General features: G+C 45.0%; 1 protein-coding gene across 5 annotated transcripts; it reads left to right on the top strand.

The window, feature by feature from the left end:
- The first annotated feature begins 10,616 nt into the window (after positions 1 to 10,616).
- LOC123159937 (uncharacterized) lies at positions 10,617 to 12,833 on the top strand. Of its 5 annotated transcripts, none has more exons than XR_006479925.1 (4): positions 10,617 to 11,118; positions 11,201 to 11,322; positions 11,440 to 11,867; positions 12,347 to 12,833. XR_006479925.1 is itself a non-coding variant. In XM_044577741.1 (4 exons), exons 1-4 carry the CDS (start codon positions 10,892 to 10,894, stop codon positions 12,389 to 12,391), a joined length of 618 nt encoding a protein of 205 aa, XP_044433676.1. In that variant the 5' UTR covers positions 10,617 to 10,891; the 3' UTR covers positions 12,392 to 12,833. The 5 variants fall into 5 exon arrangements, 3 of the variants coding, with proteins under 3 accessions (XP_044433676.1, XP_044433675.1, XP_044433678.1); XM_044577741.1 differs by having other exon boundaries at positions 11,644 to 11,867; XR_006479924.1 differs by having other exon boundaries at positions 10,617 to 11,322.
- The last annotated feature ends 3,728 nt before the right edge of the window (positions 12,834 to 16,561 follow it).

Raw genomic sequence — 16,561 nt, 5'->3', positions numbered from 1 at the left:
CAGCTGGGAGCGCCCACAGGGCTGCATCATTCCTAGGTCGCGTGGGTCCATCCCTGCGGCATGTATCTGTCTTGCTTATGCTCTTTACCTACCTTGTTGGGGGCGCCCCTCGGGCTGCATTATCCCGAAGCTGCTCGGGCCTGACCCAGTGGCGTTTGCTTTTTCTGCATCTATCTAAATGGATTTGCTCCTTCGTGCTTAACATGCTTGACCTAATCGCTTGCTCGATTGACACCTACCTTTGGAGCCGCTCGCTCTAGCACGGCACTTGCGCACGGGTCCGTCCCTGAAACGCTGATAAATCTAAGTGGCTGTGCTCTGGTTGCGGCAGCCCCGCAAGGCACCACCTCACCAGGCCCTCAGTGCCCCAATCACTCCCTCGGAGCGACCAATAGTTGGCTGGCAACTGTAACAGCACACCATGTTTCCCCTCGTGATTGGTATGCAGGACCCACTCTAGAAGTAACGCTGGGGATGTCGCGAGCTTTCTCTCCTTCTCTCCGGCATGATCCGCTTGCACGTTAAATGGGGGGCATGCCTGAGCATCGCGACTCATGGGCTCTTACTGGCTCTCCAGCCCTCACCCTCTGGCCTTGACCCACGGCATCGCGACCTGTCATACCAGCGGCAGCTGAGCTGGCTCGAGGGCCGGGACCTGAGGACGTAGAGCATTAAGGAAAGTGTGGGGGAGAGGGAAGAAGCTCACGAGGGCCTAACCCAGCAACACCTCAGCTGCCGCCGCGCAGGCCCGGCACCTCGACAAAAACTACGCCAAACCTACGAGATAAGTCACACGAAAACTGATTTGACTCAGCGCTAAACCCTCGCCTAGTGCAGCTCTGTCATGACAACGTTGCCTACCTTTCTTGCCCAACAGAGGCTACTTGAGCGCTAAAGGGGACCTCCTGAGCATCGCGACTCAGGGGCTCTTACTCGACCTTGGGCCGCTCACCTCCTGGCCTTGACCACGGCATCGCGACCTGGCATACCAGCGACGGCTGAAGCCTGCCTGGGGACCGGGACCTGTTAGTGTAGAGCGCCAAGTCCTCGTGAGGAAAGAAGGGGGGAGCTGAGCCAGGACAGGACAAGCATCTCGCCTCGATTCATAATAAGGATATAATATTCACAAAAGACATGGCCAGCACCTTACATACCCCCACGGGGTGGTGCTTCGATTCCTCACAAGGAACAAAAGGTGCTAATCCTAAGGAACGCTAACTACGCGCGCCTCCGCAGGAGACGCCATCATCAACAGTGTGCCATCAGGCGCCGACGCCAACCCAATCCAGATCAGCAGCGCCGGTGGCATGAAGCACCCGCCCTGCTCCGAGCGCGACGCGAACTCGGGGGCTCGTAGCTGTCGTCGCTCGTCTCCGGAGTCACGTGAACCTCAGCGGAGTTGCTGGACCCTCCGGCGCCTCCGCCGCTGCCTGAGGAGCCGCTGGGGAAGCGGTTGGCGGGCCTGGTCCTCGCCACGACGATGCCCCGGCCGCCTCTCTCGGGGCAGCATTCCAGCCGGCGTCCTTCCGCGTCGAAGACCTTGAGGAACATCAAGGAGGCTCCGTCGTACTCGAGGTGGATTACAAGGGCGCCCCCTATCCAGAAAACCCGGGCAATCTCGCCCCAGCCACGGGTCATGTAGACCTTGCCCGGACGACAACCTCAACCTCCGCTCCTGTCGCAGGGGTAATGCAGTCAGCGTGCTGCAGCCAAAGCTCAAGAGGCCCCCACGGCGGAATCTCGAAGGCGAAGGAGGGAGGAAGGCGAATCCAAGATCGAGGAGGCATGGCGGCGTGAAGCACAAGCTCGCGAGAGGAGCCCTCGGCATGGACTCCAGGAGGAACGACGCGCACCGCCGTAACCCGCCGGCGTCAACGGCGGCACCGCCGGTGTTGTTCGGCGCCTTCTTCTCCAGGGCCCTCGATGCGGGCGTACAAGGGCAGCAGGAACCCAGGCGGCGGCCGCTCGTACCAGGGCCTCGATGCCTCCTGCCGAGCACCCTCATCTTGATGGTAGAGGACTAGCCGTTTCTTCGGCGAAAGCGGGTTGGGACCCTCTCGGGGGGCCTTTCCCTTCTCTTCTGCAGAAAACCGGCGGATTGGTGCCATTGGCGTAATGTGGAGCAAGGGCGAGGAAGAAGAAGGAAATGAGTAGCAGAAGGGATGGACTGGAAGGGCTCGCGCCATTCCGTACTTATAGCCGGAGAAGGCCAACCGCCGGCCTCCACGATCGCAGGTAATCATGACCCGTTTTTGCATGCAGGGACTTGTCAAGTCATGCGGTTTTCGAGGCATCATGGCGAAGCGGAGATGCCCATGTCCCATCAATCGCCACGTGGCGCCCAAGGCCGCAGGCTATTGGGGCCCGCGGTGCTTCGCACTTGCCCCTTCGCTTCTCTGCTAAGCCAAGTCCGGGCGCGCCTTGGGCCTGGGGGCTACTGTCGGCGTTCTGGGAACGGGGGTCCCCAGACTTGCCTGCCCGTGGCCTGTGGCGTGGCTCAAGAGGGGGCCCAGTGCAGCCCAGCTTCATCAGTTCAAGCTCAAGACCCTCGCGAGGGGCGAAGCCTCGCAGGGCGGATGACATGAAGCTTTCTCAAGAGCAGCCTCGTCAGGCAGGCTCGCGAGGAGGCGGAGAGATCAAGGCAAGGGCATCTCGTGAGGAGCCCGTGACGCAAGCCATGACGATCGAGACCAGGCGGGCGTCGGCCTGCGCAGTGTCCTTGTTTCCCCTTTGGTGCAACGGGGGCAAGCACAGGCCAAGGCATCAGGCAAGGGTTGCCGTTTCGGTGCAACAAGACCAAGACCAGCAGAACGACAGGACAGAGGTCATCGTGGAGCCCAGGACGGCGTCATCGTCAGAGCCTTTGGCAGCCGAAGACCAACTTTAGTCAGGAAAAGTGTACTAGATGTTCCCCTTCAAAATGGCCAATTGTTGGCGCCCTTCCCGCTCATTATTTGGGAAGAGGCCCAGGGCCTCCCCCTATAAATAGGACTAGCCACCACAGAGTAGAGGCATCGAATCCAGATCACGCATAGGCTAGAGAGAGGCAACTGAACTCACTCAAGCAGTTCATCGCACCAGCTCAAGAACAGCCCTTGCGAGGTTGTTCCCCCTTTGTATTGTTCATCATCAGCCCCTGAGGCAATCCACCACACCACAAACTAGAGTGGGGTATACACCACACCGGTGGCCCGAACTAGTATAAACCTCGTGTCCCTTGTGTGTTCTTCTTTCTAGTTTAGATTCCTTGCGAGCCTTCGAGACGTGAGCTGGTAGGGGAAAGATCTTCATGCGCACCCTAGAGTTCGAACCTCAAGGGTCTGACGGAACCCGAAATCCGACAAACCGTGTGTTATGAAACAGAATAACCCTCCTCGAGGCGGGAAGATATTTTCTAGGGATCCAGGAGGGATTGGGAACAAGAAACATCGCGCACGGTCCGGAGATAACAACCGTGTGTTATGAAACAGAAAAACCCTCCTCGAGGTGGGCAGATATTTTCTAGGGATGCAGGCGGGATTGGGAACAATAAACATCGCACACAGTCCGGAGATAACAACCGTGTGTTATGAAACAGAAAAACCCTCAAGGTGGGCAGCTATTTTTGATAGGGGGAGCCTCGTGGAGCCCAATGTACTGTGCGGATGTGTGCGTGACAGGGGCACCGGCATGGCACACGGTTAGTTTGAGTGAACCGTGTCTGTTGCATCAACCGACTTGTCTAATGTTCATAAATTTGGCGAAAAATGACGCGAGAGAGGGTCAGAACACGAACACACTTGCAAGTGGACCAAATTTATGTATGAAAAGGGTGGTTTGATTTTCAAATACCAAAAGCAACTTTGATACCGCACCTATCTCGCAAAGCGCACGGTATTGTTTGTCCCCCCTTGTGTCGACACGAAGGGAATCCTGAGCTATGGATGCATGCCCCCCCACAACACAGGCTCACCTAGCAAAGTGCGAAGTAGCTAGCAGCCCCCCTCCCTTGTGTTGGCACAAAGGGTATCCTAAGTATGAATGGATCCCCCCAACTGTGGTTCACCTAGCAAAGTGCTAAGTAGCTAGCAGCCCCCCCTCGTGTTGGCACGAAGGGAATCCTAAGCTATGAATGCATGGCCCCCACCCCCAACCGAGGCTCACCTAGCAAAGTGCGAAGTAGCTAGCAGCCTCCCCCCTCCCTCGTGCCGGCACGAAGGGAATTCTAAGCTATGAATGGATGCCCCCCAACCGTGGTTCACCTAGCAAAATGCGAAGTAGCTAGCAGCCCCCCTCGTGTCAGCACGAAGGGAATCCTAAGCTATGAATGCATCCCCCCAACCGAGGTTCACCTAGCAAAGTGCAAAGTAGCAGCCCCCCCCACACACACTTTTAGTCGGCGGTCCAGAGAGGCATCTCACCAAGATTCATCGTAAAATGGACCAAGAATAATCCACCTTGCTTGTACAACCTCGCTCTTGTTGCTGGTCAAAGTGATGGTCGTCCATGCGACCCTGGAGATAGGCTAGCTCGCCAATAATCATGCAAGTAGCTAGTCCCCGAAGACAACCACTGCATGCGTGTGGCCCAAACATACGTATGGAGAGGTGTGTTTTTAGTACACAATGGAACAACTTTGATGTGGCACTGTGATTTCGAACTAGAAATCCCCACACTGAGTGAGGGTTAGGTTGAGATGCATATGTATGTTACACCACACTTCAAGCCGACGACGGGGATTCATGCATGCATGCCTGCATAGTATATGCTCTCAAACTTTGATTAGGTCTGAATCTCACCATGACCTATACTACGATAACACGAACCAAATGAAGAATCCGCCATGGTAACCTATCTTGTTGTCGATCAAGGTGATCATGGATCTCCACGCAGGCCCACGAATATATATGCTTGTCGCCGATGACCACGCGAGGGAGTGTACCGTTTGAAGACAACCACTACATGCATATGTATGGAGGTGATGCATGCATGCATGTTTGAATACCATTTCACAATATTGATGTGGCACGTGCGTCGAAAATCGTACACTCTCCCCACACAGAGCGGCATCAGTTCATGACGCGTCATTGTACTAGCCACTTCGACTCGATGGAAGGGATTCATGCATATACATGCATGTGTGTATGTGCTCATATATATATATATACTAGTAGAACGCCCGTGCGTTGCTACGGGCTATAATGCATATATATATATATATATATATATATATATATATATATATATATATATATATATATTTGAGTAACTCAACAACAATGTCATGTAAACCTCCCCTCTCTGCGCTCTTCCTCTCTCTATATATTTCCATCTCTCCCTTCCTCCGCTCACCCTTCATCTCACTCTCTCTTACTCCTTGTAGCCGCCAGAGGGGATAGACATGGATGTCTAGCGTGTTGCATGGGTAGAGTTGGGGGATACGAGAAGAATATAGGACTCCATAAAGATTCCCCGCTAAATTTTTTTGTACTCAGCATCACCCTATTTTTTATTTTAACTGATATATCCAAATTTTCTATATTTTATAAAATGACATTAACAACGCTTCTTCATCTCAAAATGGACAGCAACTGCATCAGCAATATCAGCCATCACATCCAATCCCATCTCTGCCTCTCTCTGCCATGCGCCTGCGACTGCGCCCACCACCTCACCCCGCTACTCAATGCTATTATGTGTTCACAGTATGGTCAGACATAAACTAAGCATCGTGACTTGTAAAATACTCGCCCATTAAGAAATGAAATATGCCTACTAAATAGTTTTTCTTTAGTTTACATTAGTGAGGCCTCACATGAATATTGCTCTGTATCAACAAAAACTCCATCATACAATAATTAAGGGAGGTAGGCTACATGCTTGTATTTCACCTCAGAAAGGATTAAAGAATCGTCTTCAACATAAATGCTACCTGCCAAATAAAAGACATGATACCCGCAAAATAAAAGACATGCTGAAGAGGAAGGTTGTAGTTACATATGATGCCATCTAATACTTGTATATGACCATGATGTAGTAAACGCTCTACAATGTTGAGCTCATTTTTGACGTTGAACTTGTTGATATCATCCCGCAGATGTTACACCATTCACAAATGCAAGAAAAGCTCAAGGCACTGAAATCAGCTGAGGTGATATAGAACCCATGAGTACAAATTAAATGACATAGATGTCGTATGAATCAGGTTTCTCACCTTGAGGCAATGGTTGAGCATAGAGGTGAGCTTGTTGATGACCTTCCTACAGATCTTGAGGGCAGAGCCACCGACAACATCCTCTAACGACATCTATGCTCATCGAAGTCGGTAGCGTTCTTCGTGCGCTGCTCAAGGCGAGCGGCGGACTTGATAAGAACTTTCTTGGCCACAGGCTTCAATGTGGCTCGTGTTGCTACAAGAGGAGCAGGGGCAACAGATATATAAATATACATTACTCAAATAATTTACACTCCAATATAATAGAGCCACCGCCCTTACCTTAAATATTTGCCTGCACGAACCATATAATACTACAGAAATTAGGCAAGTCAACACCAAATCCACAACATGGCGACATTAGTCAACACTCACAAATGTACATATACATAACTAAGTTCACCAAGGATGTATATACCATAGTTTGTTTATCCAACAAATCGACATTTTAAACAACCTTTGTAGCATATAACCTTTCTCTTTCTCAAGATATTGTCAGTTCAATTGAGGCTTAGTGCTTTATTGAAAGCTGTCACGTAGACCATCACTTTAACAAGGTCATACTAAATATGTTGCTATTAATGACTTTTCACATGTTGTATGATCCCTGGAATCTTCTATATTTAAATAGCTACCCCCTCTAACTATTTTTCTTAACATGCAAGCATGCCGCATCATCACATAACATGCATGCGAAAAGGCCCACCCCCACTACTTAATTTCCAAAGTTACATACAATCATCAACGTGCGGGGTGTCACCTAGTATATTAACATCAGAATGCTACCAACATACTTAATTTCCAAAGTTACATACAATTGATTTCTCAAATTTTCTCAGGGTACAATTCTTCTAAAGATCACAGAAAAATACACAAGCATTAAAAACCATAATACATGACTTCTATTAGTTTTTGTGCCAGAATTAGAAACAAATCACTTCCATTCTTGTGTATCATGGCAAATTGGCAATGGCTCACCTCAGCTCGATGTCGTCCTCCGTCTTTGTGATGTCACTCCTTTTGGGTGTTGCTTCTACAATCATCAACGTGGTAAGCAGCGCTGCTGACCACAGTCCTCACAAAAAAGAGCAGTGCCTGGCATTCATGAACCTAACAACGAATCAAATCTGACATTTGTCAATTTTATCAAAATGTGGAGCATGAAACTACAGGATAAAATTATAAAATTCTTTCCATGAACCAAAAAAATATGGGCCTGTAGCTGGAGATGAATATATTCCAATTATCATAGCTGTGACTGAGAATCTGAGATAGATGACGTACTGACGTATGTGCCGGCCGACCGGCACCTCCGTGGAGAGTGGCAGCACCAACATGAATGATATTAACGGAGATTGGTTGGTCGCAACCTGGATGGGTTGAACACTCTCCCTCCCTCCTCCGCCTTGTCATCCTTGCTACTCGCGTTTGCCGTGACAATCGCACGCCTCTGGATCTTGGAGCTGCGTACATGCATGGAACTGAAAGGCAGGAGGAAGGCAGCAAGACAATCACGTGAAAGGGAAAACATCCCTTGTTGAAGTCTTTGATGTAATTCAGGTCCGACAACAATAATGCAAACCTTCACATCAAAGTTAAGGTATTAACAATTATTATGTAGAAACGTGTTTACAACAAAGTACTTCAATAGTGGAGCAAGCTGAGCAAAGTATCCCACTTATGCGGGATATGGATCGTTTTGCAAGGACACACATACAAAATATGTGCAGAGAGGGCGATTGGGCTAAGAGAAAGGCAATGGCGGCTTACTGTGGGCTCGCATTTGCACGCGCGTTGCTCCTGCTGCATGGAGATGAACGACTCCTGCTTGGCTGAGACATGAAATCCTTTTCCTCTCTCCCCCTCTGCATCTGCAATTGTGCAATCTGTTTTCACCGAGAAAAATGCGCCAGGATCTGAACCTTGATCTAAATCCAAGGTGAATAGAATGTGACGAGATGGGTGGAGAGTAATTAGCACTAAATTATAGGGTAACCAACCAACTAATTTGTTTCTACTACAAGAAGATCAAGGGAGATGCAGGTATCAATAACATGCATAAAAGTATTTCTTAAAACTAATCATGCATAAAAAATCAGCTTTCAGTATTACATACTTCCACCTCCTTCATATGCTCTACAACTTTGCTTTTACTGCTAGATCAAAGTCTCAATTGTTTAAACCCAGTTTTGATTTTAAACATTTATATTCAGATTCTAGTTAGTAGTTCCATTAGCCAGAAACTAATTCTTCAATCCACACATCATTCACTGATCTCAGGAGTAGGTAGAAGTTTACCTCAAAGTGAAGACAAAAGAATCACATGACCTCATTAAATTCTTGGTCCAATATTCATCCTCCACTTCTTTTCTGTTTCTTCTCCATTTGTTATCGGCTAAGATGACGCAGTAACATATCGCGAGAATCTGCTCCTATGCTTCCCGATCCTCAATTCTTCTTTCCTTAGACCTTGCCTGATTTTTCATCTAACTGAGACGATCAAATAGCATCAGCTTTGCACAACTTGCAAATAAGATATGAACTACAGTACACCCATTTAATGAATGTGTTGATACAATAAACATGAGAACAGATAGGGAGGAGCTCAGAACAGATCCCCTGTGCTCGTTGAGCTCCTAGCTCTGGGAGTCGTCCAATGCAAATCAAGTGAAATTAGGAAGCAATGTTACTCGAATGTAAAAGAACAGTAGTAAAAAGTTCAGACGCCTTAGATTGAAAAATAGAGATACTTCTAATCATAATTTAGCATGCAACCTAGAGTAGCCCATATGTTGAATATAAGTGCTTGCATTACCTCATAGCATTCTTTTTGATACTCATTCAGAAAGTTGGAGGCTATAACTGCCCAAAAAGATCCACTTCTCCTGAAATATTATACAAACATCACGCTGCTGGCACCCTGATTTTTACTGAAAAAATTTCTAAAACATCATTTTAAACGGGCCATCTCCAACATTTCCGCACAAATATATGGGCTATCATGCTGTAGGTCAGTGATTCGAGTTACCGAAAGAAAATACATCATGGTTTACAATTAAGAAAAATGTACTTGTAGCCATCCAAAAAATGTTAGCTATACATCTGTGCCATGTTAATTCTAAATCGATAGAACCCAATAGCAATTACCTTGAGTCTGTTTGGAAACGACAGCAGCTACCTTCACCAGCAGATAAAGAAAATACTTCTGTACTAATTGGAGGGCCGACTTCACGTACTATACTAAATGGTTTATAACTAAAACTAAAATGGAACTAATCTACTGGGGCAAATCGCAGTACTTTGCTGTATGCATATTAGTATAGTATGTATATCCCAGTGCTGCTGCTACCTTGCAAGCAGAGGCTTGCTTGTCCCGGTTTCAGTACGCCTGCATGCACTGATCGATCAGGTCTAGAGTTCAGTACATCTGCATGCCCTGAGTGGCTGCGTCTCTCGTACGTCTGCATGCATTGATTCGGGTGCTGCAAGATGGGGCGGGGCGGGGTGGAGGTGTCCTGTTGGCGGCAGCCACTTCAGTATGGTGGAAGACGGCGACAGCGTGAGACGCGATCCGGGTGACGGCTGCGGCGGATGCACAAGCACGAGGACGGAGAAGGAGATGGGCTCCGATGGCGGACGACCGGTGAGGCGAGGTCCTCCTGTTCAATGTGCGATTGATGCACGATTGATACGTGATTGATGCCATTGATTGGCGAGGGTGTGGGCCGCTCTGCGGGGCATCACTAGAAATCCGCGACGGCGGCGGCGGCGGCTCGTCTCTGATCTCAACGGTGGCGAAGAGGGCCGCGAAGGCGGCTGGGGCGTCCTTGTCGATCGACGTAGGAAACAGATCGAGGGGAATGTGTTGTACATGAAAAGGTTGAATTCTGATTTGTGATTTTTGAATCTGTTGGGAATGTGTTGGCCAAGGTAATGAAGCGAAGCGAAACCAAACAACAACTCCTTCATTAGGAGTAGAGATATACCCGTGGCTAACTCTCCTTATGCAAACAACCACTTAGAAAAGGCAAAGGTCGATGCATTAGGAAAATTAAGATTTGGAATTGATTGTCATAAAACTAAATTTTATTGATTGGTAACGTGCTATCAGTTCCTTCCCGTTTATAACGTGTCTAGTTAGGAAACTTTGGAAATGTTAGGAAAGTTTTTATTGTGAAGGTAAAAAAACAACTTGATGAGATATGGTGGTGGGATGTGAGACGAAAATAAACCGGACGAAAATAAACCAGACGAAAGTAAACCGTGGACGCAATCCTACCAACTCAGACATTAGGAGTAGATATATATATATATATATATAGCATTATTCTAATCACGGAATTAGAATAACTATTTGGATCGTGATGCACCTTATATAGGCGCTGACGGGATCCTCCCGAACTACCGAACCGGTCCACCCACCCCCGACCACTCCCTCACGATCCCCACCAACCCATCCCCACCGGATCCCCACCTTCCTCGCCATCTCTAGCCCGGCCGCCTCCCCCGGGACCCCATCGCGCCTCCCGCCGCCAGCCACCCCGACCCCCACGTTTTCCACCTGCCCACCCCAGAGGTCGTCGCCCTCCCGCAACTACCTGCTGCCGGTGACGCGCGCCGCCCCCGACCAGGATCTCATGCCTCCGCCGTCCCCCACCAGGATCCAACTATGGCGGCGGCATCTCCTCTGCTTCAACCATGGAGGCCGCTTCCCCCTGCTTCAACCGCAGCGGCGGTCCTCCCTCCGTGCGTTCCACCAGCAACCACCGTCAGCTGGCCTTCTTCTGTGCAGCGGTGGTGCATCCCCTACTCCCAAATCCAGGCGCGGCCCCCAACCCCTTCTACCACATGATCCCGGCCTCGCCGGTTGGCGACGGCGCTGTCCACCGCTCGTGGCTCATCCCCCCAGCACCGTTGAGGCTCAGGTCCCGCATCCTACATCCCTCCCTCAAAAATGTCGCTCCGACCTTCTTTCACAGAGCCAGCGACAGCTCTGCCTTCCTGCAGTTGGACATGCTCCTCCATCGATGTTCGCGCGGTCATCCGCTGCACCGCCAACATCCTCTCTCCGGCCAACCTGCAGCTAGGGGAGGTCTCGAACTGCAGCTGGAGGAGGTCTCGACCTGCAGGTACGTATGGCTGAAAAGCTTGAACCTTACTGTGAATACTTGGCCTTCTACAAACAGTTGGGATTACAACTATACATGCAGTCACAAATTGTCATCAATGGTGGTGTCTTATTTCAGGCGGCGATCTTATTAAAAGATCAAGATGAGCTCAAGCAAGTTAGCTAGCTAGGCGCCCCGGACTGAATGACCCAACCACGTTAAACAACATGAAATAGGCGAGAGAGAGACAATCTGGGTTACATAGTTTACGTTAGCTCTACAGAGAAAATATATGTTCGTATTCTTGCACTGTTGTGCTAGCTAACAAAACTTATTATTCAGTGATTTGCACAAACACTTCACCTGGAGGTATCGACTGCAGCTTGTCGCGTCTGTCGCTGCCGCCGAGGTCCACCACATACGGCCGACGCTGCAGCAACCACCCCCCACCATTGTCTGTTGCCGATGCGTGCAACCACGTCCAGCCGCCCACTGGATGTGGGCATAGAGGCAGGGCCATGCCGAGGGAGCTCGAGCTCCACCACCCACAGCCGGTTCCCCTGCAGGTTGTACACCCGACCAACCACACCATCTTCTTCTCCTTGTCTATTCTCTTGCCTCTTTGCTTCTGTAGTTCTAGATGTTTTAAAAGGTTGGTATTTTTGCTCTCTGTAATGTTCAAAAGTTTGGTACTGTAATTTTTTCGGATCTGCAAAGATGTAATCTCAGCAAGGTTGTACTATGTTAAAGTAAGATATTACCAACCAAGAAAAAAGAGAAATTTGGGTCTATGATTTCCCACTATATTTGCCCCAACTTGTGTGCTGATTTCATTTGAAAAATCTAGAAGTTCAATGATATAAAATATATATGTTCTGACTCCACAAGATGTATGTTTGGAGAATAAAAACAATAGTTAAACGTACCCACCTCCAGAGTAAAAAAGAACATATAAATTTGCATTACGGAGTTACAAAAATTCAGAGCCAAAAACATATATAGAGGGCAATGCTAAAAACGTTCAAAAAATTTCCCTTTGTTTCAGGTTGCAGCGGAAAAACAAAAAGCAGAAGTTCAAGATGAAATTTGAAGAAGGAAATATGCAACAATCAAAGAAGTCGCAGTCTTAATACAGAGAAGGAGAACGCCTTGCGATCCAGCCAGCCGAGTTGACTCCTACCATCGGCACTGCATAATTATCACTGGATGCCCATGGCCACCGGTGCTTGATAACTAGCATTAAATGACTTGCAATCCAGAAGAAAGTTGCGCCCCTGTGGAGATCTATAATGTTGTGCAGTTGGTCGTGATGTCTCCTGGAGCTTCAATTTTATGACCCTGATGCATTTTCTTCTTTTTTGATGTTGTATTTGATGCATAAATTATCACTGGATGCCCATGGCGTGTGCACAGTATGTGTTTGTGTTAGTTCCCGACAGGTTCCATCATGTACTAAATGGTGATGGATAGAGAGATCCATTATTCATTTGTATAGAAGTTCAAATTTAAATAAAATAGAGGTTCAATGTTTATGAAAGCTACTTTAGTAATTCTTTATTAAAAGTGTACTGGCGTTGCAGGTGGCAGCCGCGGCATTTGTGTGTGTGAATAAAATGGAGAAGTTCAAGTTAAAATAATGGAAAAAAAAATCTTGTATTTGTGTGTGTGTGTGAATAAAATGGAGAAGTTCAAGTTAAAATAATGGAAAAATTGTTCCTGTTCTTTACAATAAAAAATGTATCATGGCTGGTTTCCCAAATTAGTTGCTCTCTAAGGCACATTATGTTGTTGCTTTCCTTCTCCTTCATGAAACTGCTACAAAAAAGATAGAGCATAGAAGTTAAAAATAGAGCGTAGAAGTTAAATATTAAAAGCAAAAAACAAGCACGCATTTCTTGAAGACAAAAAAAAGGTTGATGCGAAGTTCATATTCTCTGCCGCGGATAGTTCCATATGTTTGCTTATGGCAAAACACACACATTGGGTATCCAAAAATAAAGAGGCGAACATACAAAAAAAATCTGTGAAGTTTAAATTATGAAAATAGAGAAGTCTAAAGTTTATTAAAAAAGAACAAAATTTATTTGTTTCTAAAAAATAAAATAAAACATTCAGGTTTAAATACCACAATAGTTGGAAGTTCATTAAAATAATCCTAGCAAAATAAAAACTATGAAGTTCAATTTGAAATAATATAATAGTTTGATGTATATTAAAACATTAGATTTTTCACATTATTAAAGGAATAAAACCAAGAAGTTCAAACTAAAATAACGGAGTAGTTCAATGTATATATAAAAAACTCAGATTTTCCTCATTACTAAAACAATAAACCCAACAAGTTCAATTTATAATAGTAGAGTGGTTTGATGTTTTTTACAAAATTCAGATTTCTCCCGTGAGAAAAGAATAAACCAAGAAGTTCAATTTATAATTATAGAGTAGTTCAAAATTCAAATAACTCGGTTTTCTATACATAAGCTTTCCCGTGTCGCCACCATGCACCTTAGGGCGCCGAATATGGTAAGGATCCGCTAAAAAGAATTCCTATTTAACCGTTGAGTATTTGGAAAAAGTTTCTACATGGGGACAGAGCGGATTTGCAGCACCTTTCCAACGCCATCTCATTTGCCTCATTGCGATAAACAGTTTAGAAATAGACTCGAAAATACGATTCACTTTTTTTGTATAAAGAAAAACACTTTTAAAACTGCTCTTAAACCGTGTACATTTTGCCAAAAATTTAACTTGGGTCATGATACTTTTGTCCATAGCTTTCCAATGGTATATCGCAAGCCCCATTTGGGCAATATTTGCGGAAGTTCAACCTAGCACTTGGGGAAGTTCAAGTGCTACCGATGCAGCAGGTTATGTAGTTATCAGAATATTATTCTCATCACACGCTCGTCACGAGCCAAGAGCAAATCCGCCAATGAGCAAGATTCCTATTTAAAACAGGCATTTAGTTGCTAAAAACCATTTCCAAATTACACTTATATCACACAGAATACGACTGCCAGAATAATTCGCGTCGGGAGACATGATTGCGAAGATAGCCCGAAGGTCGGATTCCTATAGAGGGAAGCTCAGGTTGTGTAACTCAGGAAGTTCAGGATTTTTCCCATTACTAAAAGAAATAAAACCACGAAGTCCAAATTAAAAAGATGGAGAAGTTCGACGATTATAGAAAACTCAGATTTTCCTTGTTATTAAAGAATGGAAACAAGAGGTTCAAAAATAAAATAACAAGAAGTTCAACTTTTAAAAATAGAGCGCTTCAAAATTTCATAAAAAAGATTAAGAAAAACCCAGAAAGTCCATATTAAAAAGATGGAGAAGTTCGATGATTATAGAAAACTCGGATTTCCCTTGTTATTAAAGAATGAAAACAAGAAGTTTAAAACTAAAATAACAAGAAGTTCAAAAATAAAAAAACAAGAAGTTCAACTTTTAAAAATAGACCGCTTCATAATTCATAAAAAATGATTAAGAAATTCAGATTAATATTCATAAAAAACTCAGATATTTTCACGTAACTGAGAGAAGTTCAGATTGATAACTTCCAGAAGTTCACGTACTACACGGTGTGCATTTTGTATTAAAAAAGAATGAAAATGCAAAGCATAAAGTTTTGTTGCTAGAAGTTCAAGTGCTCAACTCGAGAAAGTTCAAAAATTCTTGTGTGGGAGAGGTTGAACAAAAATACGTGACACAAGTTCAAGGTGAAAACAACGAGAAGTTCAACTACTGCAAGGAATACATTTCAAATGAGAATAAAAGTATAGAAAATTAAAAGCTTAAAAGGTTTGTTGAAAGAAGTTCAAGTGCTCTGTCCGGGGAAGTTCAAAAATTCTTATGAGAGAGGCTCATCTTGTATTTCCATGTTCGATTTTTTCCGTTAAAAATCAAATACAATTCTTTACCCAAAATATAAAAAGGTGAAGTTCAAATTGAAATAACACAGAAGTTCAGAGTTTATTAAAACCTAGTATTTACCTTTTCAAAAAATAAAAAGCACAACGCCATTTTTTGCACTTTTGAAAACAATCTCATAAACGTAAAAATGGTTGCTAGGAGTTCAAGTGCTCGGCGAGGGAAAGTTCAAAAATTCTTGTGAGAGAGGTTCATCGTGTATTTAGATGTCCAAAATACATAAAAAAATATGTTGTTTTTTGTGTTTTAAAACAATTCTCTCAAACCAGGGAGAAGTTCAAAGTGATAACAACGGGAAGTTCACGTAGTACATGGTGTGTATTTCATATAAAAAATACAATAAAGTGAAACAAAGTGAAGTTCAAACAAACATGCCCAAGAAGTTCAATTACTTCACGCAGTGCAAAAAATAGCACGTCAAAAAACAGCACATAAAAAATTAGAGTGAAGTTAAAACAGACATGCCCGAGAAGTTCAACTACTTCATGCAATGCATTTCCATTCACGATGAAGGCAGAAATCATGATCTCCTCGTTTTCTAATTTACTTCAAAACAGCAGGAATATCATTTGTGTAAGTTCAAGTCCTCGGTCGGAGAAAGTTCAAAAAATATTGTGAGAGAGGTTTGTACAAAAAGAATATCATTTGTGTAACACTGACGAAAATGGATGGGAAAACTACAAACAAAACAATGTCACAGAAGTCCAACGTGAAAACAGCAGGAAATTCAACTACTACACTGAATGAATTTCACAAGAAAAACTTTTAAAACTGTCGCGAATATGAAAAAATGATCAACACGGAAAAGTTACGTGTTTATAGCAACTTTCCATCGGTATATCACTTGCTTAATTTCGGTGAGTGAATGAAGAGCTACGAGCAAAAAAAATCACGTGAAAAACAGAGTGAAGTTCAGGTAAAAATGCCACAGAAGTTCAAATACTTCACGCAATGCATTTTTGACGAATCTGTTTCGCGATAAAGGCAGAACGAGTGATCTTGCTATTTCTCAAATTACTTGAAAATGGCTGGGACTCAGAGAAAACCATCAACATGAAAACATTTCACATTTTTTGTAGCTTTTCAACAGTATATTATTTGCCTCGTTCCGATGAAGTTTGTAGAAATTAAGGCGAAAATACGTTTTTAGCCATTTTCAAAATCAACATAAAACCGTAATCAATTTGGAGAAACAATATATACCAAAAAGTTTCGCATTTGTTCAGGCTTTCCAACGCCATATCATTTTCTACATTCGGACGTATGATAAAAAAATAGATCAAAAATACAAACTTGGTAGAACTTGTACCATTTTCAATTACTCATA

This window comes from Triticum aestivum, chromosome 7B (genome assembly GCF_018294505.1).
Source record: "Triticum aestivum cultivar Chinese Spring chromosome 7B, IWGSC CS RefSeq v2.1, whole genome shotgun sequence".
Taxonomy (NCBI): Eukaryota; Viridiplantae; Streptophyta; class Magnoliopsida; order Poales; family Poaceae; genus Triticum; species Triticum aestivum.
This window is presented reverse-complemented; position numbering and strand designations above follow the sequence as displayed.

Bases quoted from the DNA above. Each gene is read 5' to 3' on its own strand.
- LOC123159937 (XM_044577740.1), top strand. From the start codon at position 10,892: ATGGAGGCCGCTTCCCCCTGCTTCAACCGCAGCGGCGGTCCTCCCTCC. The intron at 11,119-11,200 runs GTCCCGCATCCT...GCCTTCCTGCAG, and splicing joins CCAGCACCGTTGAGGCTCAG to TTGGACATGCTCCTCCATCG. The intron at 11,323-11,643 runs GTACGTATGGCT...CTTATTATTCAG, and splicing joins GAGGAGGTCTCGACCTGCAG to TGATTTGCACAAACACTTCA.